Source organism: Oreochromis aureus, linkage group 7 (genome assembly GCF_013358895.1).
Source record: "Oreochromis aureus strain Israel breed Guangdong linkage group 7, ZZ_aureus, whole genome shotgun sequence".
NCBI lineage: Eukaryota > Metazoa > Chordata > Actinopteri > Cichliformes > Cichlidae > Oreochromis > Oreochromis aureus.
Window position 1 is genome coordinate 33,520,253 of NC_052948.1, and position 13,759 is coordinate 33,534,011.

Sequence of the window (13,759 nt, forward strand, 5' to 3'; positions counted from 1 at the left end):
CGCCTTTTAGACAATAATTCTGATGGCAAAAGAACCAAACGGGACAGGTTTAAAAAAAAAAAAAAAAAAAAACAAAAAAAAAAAAAACAGTTTTATTGATTAAAAAACACACAATATCGGATTCATATCGGTATCGGCAGATATCCAAATTTATGATATCGGTATCGGTATCGGACATAAAAAAGTGGTATCCGATCCAGTAATTTAGGTCAGTATCGGACCGATACCGATACGTAATATCGGATCGGTCCATCTCTACTCCTGATGCAGTTTCTTATTCACACATTATGTCCTTAGACAGCACTCTGCATTTAATCATTAAATATTATTATTAATGATAACTAATTAAGTAATTGGCCCTTTGATAGTATGTTTTTTGTCCTCTGCCCCAACCGGCCATGACAGATGGCCGCCCCTCCATGAGCCTAGTTCTGCTGGAGGTTTCTTCCTGAAAGAAAGGAAGTTTTATCTTTCCCACTTTTGCCAAGTGCTTCCTCAAAGGGTTTCAGGTCAATGCTGGGGTTTTTCTCTCCATTAATGTACTGCCTTTACCTTACAGTACAAGGCACCTTTAGGTAACTGCTGTTGTGATTTGAGGCTATATAAATAAAACGGAGTTTGTAGTTTTTAGAGTTTGTAGACACATTAATTTTATTTTAAATTGTTCAGTTATCTCAGCTAAAAAACAACAGTATAGCCCAATAACTGAGTGGCACAACTGGGGCAAATACTTCACAGTGCTGTACACAATGCAATAATAATAATGGTATCTTATCAGATTATCTAAGGTTGTGTGATGAGGCAGTTTGAGGATGTCCTTGCTGACACTGGGTGCGAGGTGGGTACATCAAGGAAAAGTCGCCAGCCCATTGCAGGCCTAACAAGGAGAAGGAGAGAGAAACTACCCAGTATAGGTGTCTTTAGACTGTGGGAGAAAATCAAAGTACCCAGAAGAAACCCACATTGGAAAAAGGAGCACATGCAAACTCCACGATGAAAGGCCCCTGCCATCAAGCACTGCATCATCATAGTGCCCAAAACCCACCACATATGAAGAAAGAGTTAATTTGCATATTAACAATTTTAACAGTTAATTTAGTCTTTTTTTTCCTGTTATATCAGAAATTTTACTTTGTTGGCCGAGGATTCAATCCCAGTTTTTCCCTGTGCACATTTAGTAATACCTTTTCATTGTAATGAATTAAACTTCTCCAATTATACAGCTGAAAAAAATGTATAAAGTTCTGTTGTTGCATTTTGGTTTCTCTTATAGTGTTGCACAAGAACTATGTTTGGTACCAGATTGTGAAAACACTTGGACAACTAAAGAAAGTGTGGGAAGACAAGCGTACTCCCCCCTTCGCTATCTATATCTGTCGAGTGTCAAGCACCGAACATCTGGTTTATGTCTGAGCAGCTGGGAAACTCCAGAGCTTTTTACTTCCCGTAACAATGAGGACTTTATGTGCGCTGATTATTGTGGTTATTTTTTTAAGTAGTTTAAAGTTTTTGAGCTCTGATTGGTCAAAGTAAGTCCAAATATCGAGCAGGGAGGTTTTGGGGGGTTTTTTTATTCCTGCTTTCAGGACCCTCAGAGTCACATTCAGCTCTGCCTGCAGTGCAGAGAACATTTATTCCACTTACACTTAACTTTACCTAAACATTCAGCCAAACAGGTACTCTACAGAATTGCACTTGCTGAACAGGACATCAGTGGTGAGTCTGATTTTTTTTTTCATGTTTTTAAAGAAATGCATTTTTAAAAAAAGGGAAACTACATTCTGCTGAAAGCTCGCAATTCACCAATTCACACCTGCTTGCTTTGTTCTTTTATTTCTTTATAGTTTTCACTTACTTCAGTCTTATGTTATATTCATATAATGTGTAAACCACTGTGTATAAAATATGATAAAGCATGCATTTTCCTACAAGAAAAAAAGCTTCTCACTTGCATTAAAAAGGAATTTTGTGCAATTGCAAAACACCACAAATGCTATTTACCTGAATGAATAAAAGGAGATTGGGGGCTTTCAATAATGAGCTGGGAATTACATTATCTTCAGTGGAGGTGAAACCACTTTGAGTTCCCATGATGGCTCCCTCCAGCAGCTTGACCCTGCTGCTGCTCCTGAGCTGCATATCAACTGGTCTGGGCTGTTTCTGCGACCGATACTCCTGGAGCTCCTGGTCTGCATGCTCCAGCACCTGCAACCATGGCACACAGAACAGAGTGAGGTGAGAAACCAGAAACACGAGCGTGCTAGCACACAGAGCCCAGACAGTTAAACCGATATAGACGCAGGCGATAGGTGAGAAAAATGTATGATGCTGAGAAGAAACGCAGGTGAGATGCAGCATAGATAAACAGGTGGGACACTCTACAGAGCGCATATGTAATGCCTATTTAATACAGAATGGATAAAATGGCATGCACAAGTGGCCTTTTTAGGATTTTTTTCAGAAGTTTTGCTTTTTCTTGTTTGCTGTTAAAGCCAAAGTAATTGTGCAACACTGTAAATCAAAAATGAATCCCTTTCCTCTCCCATTTTCAACTGCTGTAGTGAAATGCACATGATGCCAGCAGATGCTGCATCTAAAAGGATTTCATACTTTTTTGACAGGCAGTTTCAGCATGACGAATATTTCTGGAAGAGCAGCTGCTTTCAGTTATGTCAGCAATACGACAGCAGAGCTTGCAACCAGCACGCCTGTCCAATCAACTGCCTGCTCACTGATTTCGGGCCGTGGTCCGACTGCTCGCCCTGTGCCAAGAAACAGGCAAGGAACACACAATCACGGTGTAAAACAGTGACTCTCCTCTTAACTCCACATTTTCTCCACAAATTTCTAAACAGCCACATTATTGTCCACATAAGGAGGAGTAATGCTATATAAATGATGAAATGAGCACTTGCTAATGCCTTACTAATACCTTGATAATGTGTAATAGTGTGACATTTTTATAAAGTGCTGATTTGAGAGTTAGATGGGAGAAACAAATTCATTTATAATGGAGGAAACTTAAAATCTAATCTAATATGACCACAATGATCACCGGCCTCATTCTCGTGTCACTGGCACAGTTTCGGACCCGGTCCGTCCAGAGGCCGGCTCAGTTCGGTGGATCTGACTGCAGCCCCGAGCTGACAGAGGAGAGGCAATGCTATCCATCCACAGAGTGCAGGATAGAGTCTGTCAACTGCAGGGACAACTTCAAGTGTGATAACGGTTAGTGGTATATTAACATAAATGATATCTATACATAAATGTTTCACAGTAACAGAAACAGCTTTACACTCTTCCTGCTGCAGGGCGCTGCATTAACTCGACACTGACGTGCAACAGACAGAACGACTGCGGGGATAACTCCGACGAGAGGGACTGCGGCGAGTTCACTGTTGTGTGTCCTGTAGAGAAGAGAGTGGCTCCGGGATCTGACCTGGTGGGGAACGGGTAAGCTAAAGGTCAAAAGGTCACGACTGAGATCCTGACTCATGTCTGTCCTCTTGCATTCCTCCCTCCTGTGTTCATATATTATGTTCCTCCTCCTCAGTGCTCCAGTCGTATTTCTACTTGTAAACAGATAATTACTGTTTTGTTTGTGAGGTTTAGAGGCTGATATCAAGCTATGAAAGCAATTCAAATATGAAAACAAAACATCTGATGACTTGAATTTTTTGGTTCATACATAATATAGAAGCATAATATTTAAAAAAATATTACAGATAAATAAAATCCTTGAAGACTAAATGTTTAAATCTTCATGATAATAGTGAATATCATAAAAACATTTATAAACACAAGACTCTGACATAAATATGCAGACAATGCTTTCAGTGCTTTTTATTACACTTTATTCCAGTTTATTTATTCAGAAATTTCAACATAAGCCAATAATGACAACGGCCTGTGGATGTACTGTTAGACTTTAAAATGTAATTTTTTCTTACAGGTGAATTAGATTTGACTTTTCCCCGATTTGTGTTTGTGAAGGTTTGATGTTCTGGCCCAGGAGCCGAGGGGAGCAGTGCTGGATAACATGTTCATGGGAGGAACCTGCGTCATTGAGAGGCCTCCGAGCACGTTACTCTACCACCGAGTTCCTCACAACTTTGAAACTTTGAAGATCAAGGTAGGTCTTGGTATTGGAGTCTCGCATTCATATGGAGCTGTTGTCACTTGCATGTAAACAATCACCAATGACAGTCTTTATAAAGTCATTTTACTTGTGTCACTAAAGTGGATGCAATAGAGTCACATCCTACCCAACTGGCACGTAATGCAAACCAGCAGCAGCCTGATCAAGCTAACATAAGCACTGCCAGCTGCATCAGGCAGCCACCTTAAGACAACAGCATTGTCAATGTAATCTTTCAAAAGTGGAAAAGCTGAAGTGTTCCCAGCAACTTCCACACTTGTTAGCACCTAAGGAAGCTCACATTGAGTTGTACACAACACTGCTTGACATACTTTTATATATACTACTTGTGCTGCATATTGTCATGATATGACGAACGACCATTGAGCAGCAAGGCTAGCAAGGCTTCAATCACTGCAGCCAGACACACGAGTTAATGCAGCCTGTTCTTGTATTTTATTAATCAAAGCTTTAATTTACTAAGCTAAACCCAGCAGTTCTGTGGAGCATTAGTGACATATGCCAGTAGCCCTATCTGGGTAATTGGTAGCCCTTTATACCGTGCTGCTGATGAGCCACACTTTTCTCAAAACCTTCAGGGGTGTTTCCACACTCCAAAAAGGCAGTTAAGCCACACAACCATTTGTTTATATATGATTTTTAATTAAAGCTATCACCCAAAAGTATCCATAATAAATACATTTGCATTAAAACTGTATAACCCTAGAAATCCCAAGTAACACCTAAAACCCCCATGTGACTCTCCCACCAAACTTCCTACTTGAACTTTACCAGAACCTTTAAATAGTGTTCAGACCCCCGGGGACACATTTGCTCAAACACATTGCAGAAGGCAGAGGAGCAAACAGGTGAGTGACCGCTGCACCACAAATCCGCTTACACTAAGATCCACATTCATAATAATTGCACAAATGCAGTACCCACACTTTTCTAAACTACATAATAATCAACTACATTTGTGACAAATACTGTCTCTTTAACTTACAGCATCTGTCCACCGTACGCCAAGTAGCTGCTCAAGTGCCACAGACAGAATCACACAAATCATTAAAATGTTCAATAAATAATCAGTAAATATTTAAGATCTCTAATGTGTACGTAAGTTTCTTGATGTGCAAATGGTTTCCTAAAGTGAAGAGTGCTAACTAAAATGCAAATTACCCCCAAAAGGCATCTGCTAATCTCTAAAACAAAAAGTATAAATTATTCTAGACAAATAACGAAACGCCTCTTTATTACATGTAGACATTATAAATGATGTACAGTATTTTTTGGCACTTATTAAAAAGCACTTTTTGTTTAAACATTGTTTGAAACATTCAATCAAACCACCGCTGTGCTGAGCCCCACGAAAACATAACAAAATGTGTTTTAAATGGAAAGGATGGTGCATTGAACACCCTGCTATGTTACCCAAGAGTTGCACCAGTGCACCGCCTGTTTTATATGGCAGGGTTTGAAAAGTCCCAGATAACAGATGTAGTTGTGGTTGTTTAGGTTGGAGAGCCAGAGGACTTCAACACTGAGCCTCAGCCGCTGCACACCGAGTCCATCGATTTGAAAACCTCCCAATCGACGCCTGGCAGCAGCACGCAATCTCAAGACTCGTTTTTCTTCCCAATCTTTTTCTTCACTGCATCGTCTAAGTCGCACTCCAGTTCTAAAAGTGAAGCTTTTGAAGCTTCAAAGAAGAAGGTGAGTCCAGCAAACACTGGATGCACTCACAAATTTGATGTCACATTCACATTATGTTTTCCCTCATTTTCTAATCATAGATGTAACATTAGAAGGAGAAAGAAAAGACACGATGTTTACATTGTATAAAAAATGTCTGCATTGGTAGGGTCTGAAACACAGTCCCCACAAAGATAAACAGGTCAACATATATTTCTTTCTTTATCTCTATTTTTTTCCTCATGATCTTTTCTTCTTATATATTTCCTGGATGTTCTTCTCTAGGACTCCAAGTTTATCAGAGTAAACCAAGTCCTTCCTGTGTCAACATTCAAGATTCGGGACCCGGGGGACCTCGTCCTGTCACAGCCTTTCTTACAGTTCCTTCACGCCCTTCCTCTCGACTACAACTACGCCCTCTACAGGGAAATCTTTCAGCGCTTCGGGACACACTACTACAGCTCAGGGACACTGGGAGGCCACTATGATCTGCTGTACCAGTACAGCAGAGAGGAGCTCAAGAGTTCAGGTACAACAGCACAGCCTGGTGGACAAAATGGAAAATGCAGCACTGGGCACATGCAGTAAACTGAAAATTTAGATAAACACTAAAAACTGGAAAGAAAAAAAATGAAGGAAACATTCAAACAACACACTATAACACAAAGTCAGTTAAAGTTCAGGGATATCAGATCTGTCCAATTAGAAAGCATAAACCACTGTGAGGACATTTCACCTTCGGTGCAACAATGAGACATGACATGTCCTTGTAATTTCGGGTAGCTTGTGTCAGTATCTTCAGCCTATTCAGCTTGTCCAGCTCTTCCGAGATGACAGGTGTTAGGTTTGGTTTCTCCCAGCACAGTCTCAAAAGTGTCGAGGAGATACCTGTAGAGCACCGATGAAAGACCAGGACCAATATCTGCTCCTTTGTGCAAACAGGAGCAGGAGGAACACAACCAGAGCTTGACACAATGACTTCCACGTGGTTATTTGTGAATTTTTCTGACCAGTCTGTCAGAAACATCCTTCGATGGATCCTGTGCTCACAGCCCAGCACCGTACCTCTTGACAGGCATTTGCCAGAGAATGCCAGAAGCATTTTTGAGCAAGTCTGTTTTTTTATGTCTGGTTAAACGAGGCTGAGCAATTCCTCCAGTTTTACTTCACTTCCATCCTGACCTTTGTCTTTATATTCTCAACATATAGGGGAATGGGGGAAATACGCTTTGACCTGTTAATAGAATAGAATAGAATGCCTTTATTGTCACTATACAGTTGTACAATGAGATACAGTTAACTCCTCAGAAACACTTTGGATGTTGACTTTGACGTTGTATATCATATCATATCAACTTAACTCGTCCAAAGATGATCATCCAGAGGTTTGGTTCAGAAACTGAGGGTCTACAACATAAAATACACAACAGCTTGTTTTCATTTCCTGCATTTCTGCATTTCTTGCTCTTTTTCTCTCATGCAGGTGTAACTGAGGAGAGCGTGATAGACTGCCTGGGCCGAGAGACCACCTGGACTATCATCCTCTACACAGAACACAGGCGTGAAAACCGATGCTCTAACAACCGGATGACTCAGAAATATGAAGGTAACATTAATACTATATTTCTGCCTCACGGCCTCAAAGGAGAGCATTGATTTAGTTTCTACTGTGTTATCTTCTTCACTCTTTCCCTACACATTTCTTTTGTCCAGGCTCATATGTTCAGGCATCGGAGAAGTCTTTCTCCATGGTGAAAGGAGGTCGAGCTAGAGAGGCAGCAGCTCTGGCCTGGGAGAGGCAGGGCGCCACTCCGGATAAAATATCCTTCAAGAACTGGGCGAAGTCTGTCCTCGAAAACCCCGCTGTCGTCGATTACAAGGTTAACTGTAGTATTCTTTCTTCTATCTCAGAAATAACCTTCTACAAAAAATCTTGCACTTACGTCTGAGTCGGTTTGTCCAGCTGCTTCCCCTCATAGATCTGGTTCGAGGAATTCCTTGCGCTGCCACAAAAAGGAGGCACCTGAGGAAGGCCCTGCAGCAGTACATGCAGGAGTTTGATCCCTGCAAGTGCGCTCCCTGTCCCAACAATGCCAGGCCTGTTCTGTCGGGCACAGAGTGCAAGTGCGTTTGCCAGACTGGCACCTATGGAGCCAACTGTGAAATACGGGCTCCTGATTACACTTCAGGTATATCTGGTGCTCACCTGGTTCACGTTATAAAAACACAGTTCCTGTGTGATGTGGAAATACTCTGAATTTAAAGTGTCCTTAATGATATAGCATTGATATAACAGTGGGTTATTTCATAGTGTTCATTAAAGTGAAAGCCTGGGGGAGGAACTGCCTCTGTGGCGGCTGGTTTTCATAAACAGTGTTCTGTAGCGCTTGCCTGAAGGCAGCAGTTTGAACAATTTGGGATGATCTGAACCGATGGGCCTCTCTGCAGACTTGATTGTCCATTGCAGTCTGGCTGTGTCCTGCTTCGTGACAGAGCCGAACCAGACAGTGACTGATGTGCACAGGACAGACTGGATGATGGCAGTGTAGAAGATGACCAGCTCCTCCTGTGGCAAGTTGAACTTCTTGAGTTGCTGCAGGAGGTACAACCTCTGGTGGGCCTTCTTCCAGATAGTCTATATATGAGGACCACTTCAAATCCAGTGAAAAGATGGAGTCTAGGAATCTGAAGTGGTCGGAGTAGGTGCTGTATTATTCCGAAAGTCCACCGTCATGTCCACAGTCTTGAGCGAGTTCAGCTCCAGGTGGTTCTCAATGCATCACTGGACCAGGTGGTCTAATGCGGATTGCTCTGGACATCCAGGACTTTAGGAGTTTCACAGATGGTCCTTCTGAGGTGCAGGGATTAGTGTAGATTTAATAGATTTGTATAGTCAGTGCTTAAACTCTGTAAAATAAAACTCTATGGGATGTATGGATAAATGAAGCTTATAAGCTAAAACGCTTTGAGAGGTTAGTGAGACTAGAAAAGCACGGTGTGACTGCCTGTCCAGTCCACAACATGACAAAGATCCTGATCAGTAACGGGGCTAAAAATTAGGACTTTTTTTTGTTTCTGGTTTTTATTTGTAGACCAAGTTCTGCTAGTCAGTCACATTTTTTTCAGGCACAAGGTTTCTTGTAGCTACCCTTTTGATTTTATTAAGTCCTGGATATCTATTCTAATAAGCCCCTCATTTTCTTAGGATCAACTTCTTATTGTGAAGTTTGAATAATAGTTCAGGAACTGCTAGCGAGTCTCAAAACCTTGAAGCAAACACAGTTCAGATGAAACACAGATTCTAATCAGGTTTTACTAATATTCACACTGGAAACATTATCTGCTTTGCTACATCCACAGAGGCGGTGGATGGTTTGTGGAGCTGCTGGGGCTCGTGGAGCAGCTGCGGAGCCTCCATGAAGAGACATCGGACGAGGCGGTGCAATAACCCCGCCCCTCTCAAAGGAGGGCAGCCCTGCAGTGGTCCAGACAGACAGGAGGAGGCCTGTCACATCTCCATCTTCACAAAGTACTATTTTTATTTTATATTTCAGTATAAGGAAATTCAAAGTTCTGTCAGCCTTATATTTTCACTGGTTTTACCCTGGTGCATATGAGGATACACTGCTGCTCCTGTACAACAGCTGATTGTTTTATTTTGACTATTTAGAATTACTGGTGGCTCTGATTTGTGTCTCTCGTTCAGACAGGAGACCTGTGACAATGATGACGACTTCACGATAGGCTGGAGGGACGAGCTGCCGCCTGGTGTGCAGGGATGTCTGCGGCCAAAGAGCCCTGAGAACAGCTTCCTCCGGGTAAAACCCGACACACAAGCTGAAATGTGTCAGATTATGACATATGCTCTATATAGATGCTCATAACTGCATTACATTGTTTTGTGACAGAAAGCGAAGCAGTATTATACCTTTGGTGAGGACGAGGAGTTTGAGTGTTTCACTGGGTTCGATCTCGACGGTTTTCAGTACATCAACTGCCTTCCTGATGGAAGCTGGAGTCAAATAAGTGGGAGATGCATCAGTAAGTCTGTTTTCCCATTAAACCAGTCCACAGTTATCTTGGTGGTTCGCCACAATTGTCCTTAATGCACAAAAAAGTGACGAACTGCGTAAGGATTAGCTGCGCCTGACATCTATGTCATCCTGTAACCTTTAGGGAAGATTTGCCTTCCCCCTGACATCCCTGATGACACAAGTCTGTCTCCCAGCAAAGATGAGTACAGAGTGGGTGAAGTGGTGCGTTTGAATTGCAATGAGGCGGGACTGCAGCCGCTGCCGCGAGGTTCCTACAAGTGTGGCGACAGTCTCACCTGGGAGCCCCCGATACCTGCTGAACTGCGCTGCACTAATGGTACACTACACTGCTGGAGAAAACAGTGACCCTACTGGTCAAATTCTGATTTCTGACCTGCACCTTTTATTCATGTGTATTATTCATTAGATAAAACTCTGACTGGTTGGAGATACTCACCAGTCACTGAGAGCAGGTGGAGATGGTTTTAATGAATAAAATGGCAGCTAAAGCTAAAGCTTCTGAAGCTTTAGCTATTTGACAAGATTTCATTAAAAAACAAAACAAGTTCCAGGAAGCGGCCTTTAAAAGTAAAAAATGTTATCTGATTTGAGTTTGGCAGAGGTTCCATTCAAGATCAGCTTCTCAGTTTTGTGCACCCACAGTGAAAAGCACAATGTTCAGTAGTAAACAATGAAAAAACTGGAGGTTTTCCATTATTTAATGGAATACCAACAATTCTATTGTTCAGATTATTAACTTACTTTGGCATACATAGAGAAACAGTGATTAAAGGCTGTAAAACCAACAGAAATACAGTTAAACATCCAGAATTTATGCCCTCCTCCTCTGCAATTTTTACATTTTCCAAAACCACCCAATCAGATAGATTGGAAACTTTGGCAGGATATTCCCAATGTAAATAAATGGTCAGAAGATTGTGCCATAAACTGATTTTCAGTATTTGTCTAAAACTGACTGTCAAACATATCTCTCATGAATTATATAAAGACATTTTGAGCCAGAAAGAACATGCCAAACACAAGGTAGAAGTTGTAATGAGTTTTTGGCAAGGTGAATTTTATTTAGCTATCCTTTATTTATCCATGTCTGGAGGCTCATTGAAAACATTGGAGGAATTCCAGGCAATTAGCTACAAACCGCAGCAGCGCTGGTGTCCATCTGGTCATTTCCCAGAGGAGAACCTTGAACAGCAAATTGGCTAAATTTAAAGATTTTGGATTTTTGTGGACCTGTTATCAGAACTTTTTATCTCAGATTTCAAATGAGAAACACATGTGTAAATGAGCAGTTTTGTTAAAAATCTGGCATATTTACATCATAATTTTTACACTTTGGTCCTTCTTGTTTTTACTTCAGAATAGTTTAATCTGCTATAAATGATCATATCCATTAACCTGCTGACAGTTTCTGTGGACAATACTTTGTTTCTGCTGTTTGTGTGTATGTGCTGTGTGTAGAGGAACCATTTGTTCCTGATGTTCAGTGTGGTCCAGGACAGGTGCTACAGAACTCACGCTGTGTCTGTGTCCCACGGGAGAGCTGCCTGTAAGTATTTATGAATGAACTGGTCACATTTGAATGGATTTTTCCATATTTAATGTTTAGGTCTTCTTAATTTTTGAATGTTATGTACTTTTACTTTTACAACAATCCTCTTTGAATGTTTGAAATGTGATTGACAGCACTGTGTGTGTGTGTGTGTGTGTGTGTGTGTGTGTGTGTGTGTGTGTGTGTGTGTGTGTGTGTGTGTGTGTGTAGGTCACAGCCGGAGAATCTCTGCATCCTGAACGTAGACCTCGGCGTCGCAGTGTCAATGTCGCTATGCTCCTTCCAAGCTGGTCGTTGCCACGGTGACCCACTGTTCTTCGTCAGCAAAGCTGCGTGCAACGCGGGCACTTTGGACAAATTACAGTGGGCCATGTTTAGGGCCAACATGTCCTCTAAGAGCTCTGTTCAGGAGCCTTGTGAACTTGACACTTGTTATGAGTGGGAGACCTGCTCTGGTGAGTTCACCTCACAGGGCTTTTAGTTTAACAGTATGTGGAAGCCTCTAGAGCACAAATAACTGACCTAACGTTAACTCACGTCTGTCCCGCAGTGTTTCAGAAGTGTGAGTGCAGAGCTGCTCGGGAGTGCCCCAGAGTGAAAAAGCACATGTTCTGCATAAAGCTGACCCGGCTCCAGAGGACTCGCAGCATGGACCTTTGCTCTATGGCCGCGCTCAAATGCTCAAAGTACGAGTTTGAAATTCTCAATGAAGGCCAATGTGAGTCGTGATGATGCTGTCAAAGCTTTTCTGCTGCATTATACTCAGCAGCATGAGTCATCTAACACTGAATGCTGTGTTTAAAACTGCATTCAGCACATATAGTTTTAGACCTTGTTGAGCAACACAAACATCAATTTAAAGACATAATAAACAACCACATGGTGCAAACTTTGACATAAAAATGATTTTCAAAAAATAAAGAATATTACACAGTTACAACATTTATATCTGGTAAAAGTAAAAAAGTGAAACTCCATTTCCAGGAAATGTTTATGAGGTTAAGTGCTTTTAAGGCTTGCATCATCATAACTTCCTGGTTGAAAAATATCTACTTCTTCAGTTTAAACATTGAGTGAACATGCCTGTGAAGTGTGAACACAAAATTTAGGGGGGGAAGTTAACAACATCTTCCAAAGGGGACCAATAGACTAGGCTGACCTGCTATCTGCAGGTTAGAGTGAAAAACACAGCGAGTTGCTATAATGCCCTCCGAGTTGCACGCCTCTCATTAGCCTGTGAATCTCAATAGCCTCACTTTAGTGATATTCTATAATGAATGAAGCAGTTTAAAAAACATCTGACTTATGTGTGAAGGAGGAAGAAAGCAGCAGCAGCCTGTCAGTCAAATCTAAATCCAGGTATTTTTACCCTTGCTAAATGTGCTTCACGTTCAAAAATAAAAACATAAAATTGTAACTTTGTTTGTTTTTATTTTTTTCCAGCAGTACTTTCTCATCCCTTGCCTTTTTTACACTGTACACACACTGCTCATTAATGTGAATATATCAAATGGCAGCAATTCCGTGCACTTAGGCATTCAGACATGCTGAGGTATCAGAATAACTATCAAAATCAGGAAGAATGTCGAATTAAGTGACTTTGAAAGTGGCTCAGACATGCAAGGATTTATAGAGAATAATAAAAAAAGATAGAAAATAGTTAGTGAAAAAAAAATGACTTGATGATGTCAGAGGTCAGAGGAGAATGGGCAGACTGTTTTGAGCTGAGAGGAAGTAACAGTAACTGAAATAACCGTTCACTGCAACGAAGGTATGAACAAGAGGATGTCTGCATGCACAACATGTCCAGCCTTCAATAAGCCACAGAAGACCACACCAGGTACCACTCCTGTCAGGTAAGAACAGGAAACTGAGGCTACAGTTCCACCAAAATTAGACAATAAAAGATAGAAAAAACTAGAGATGGCACGATACCACTTTTTTATGTCCGATACCAATATCATAAATTTGGATATCTGCCGATACCGATATGAATCCGATATTGTGTGTTTTTTAATCAATAAAACTGTTTTTTTAAAATATCTTGCTGCATTTTGTATAAGTTCATACTCAAGTTTAAATAAACAACAACACTAAAGCTATTCTGTTATACCTGTGTGTAAAAAATACACTGCACCCAAAATATTTCATAGTTCAGCAACACTGATCAATCTAATAAACCTTACCTAACTTAAAACCTAACTTAAACCTACTCCATCCTCCCTATTCTGGTATTTTAAAGAGTACTTAGCAGAAATATTAAGCAAACTAACTAATAGGGTTGCAAACTCCCAGCAAAAAAAAAAAAAAAAAAATAGGGAA

At 41.0% G+C, this 13,759-nt stretch overlaps 1 protein-coding gene across 1 annotated transcript; it reads left to right on the forward strand.

The window, feature by feature from the left end:
- The first annotated feature begins 1,393 nt into the window (after window positions 1-1,393).
- Window positions 1,394-12,854, forward strand: c6 (complement component 6). The gene is made up of 18 exons (XM_031745657.2): window positions 1,394-1,716; window positions 2,064-2,235; window positions 2,622-2,778; window positions 3,084-3,228; window positions 3,312-3,453; window positions 3,994-4,132; window positions 5,657-5,854; window positions 6,119-6,362; window positions 7,317-7,439; window positions 7,547-7,713; window positions 7,797-8,022; window positions 9,194-9,362; window positions 9,540-9,651; window positions 9,742-9,874; window positions 10,010-10,204; window positions 11,347-11,434; window positions 11,648-11,892; window positions 11,988-12,854. The coding sequence occupies exons 2-18, from the start codon at window positions 2,090-2,092 to the stop codon at window positions 12,164-12,166; spliced, it is 2,808 nt and encodes a 935-aa protein (XP_031601517.1). The 5' UTR covers window positions 1,394-1,716; window positions 2,064-2,089; the 3' UTR covers window positions 12,167-12,854.
- The last annotated feature ends 905 nt before the right edge of the window (window positions 12,855-13,759 follow it).

Coding starts and splice junctions, on each gene's coding strand:
- c6 (XM_031745657.2), top strand. CDS start 2,090: ATGATGGCTCCCTCCAGCAGCTTGACCCTGCTGCTGCTCCTGAGCTGC. Junction 10,205..11,346: donor TGAACTGCGCTGCACTAATG/GTACACTACACT, acceptor TGCTGTGTGTAG/AGGAACCATTTGTTCCTGAT. Junction 11,893..11,987: donor TGAGTGGGAGACCTGCTCTG/GTGAGTTCACCT, acceptor TCTGTCCCGCAG/TGTTTCAGAAGTGTGAGTGC.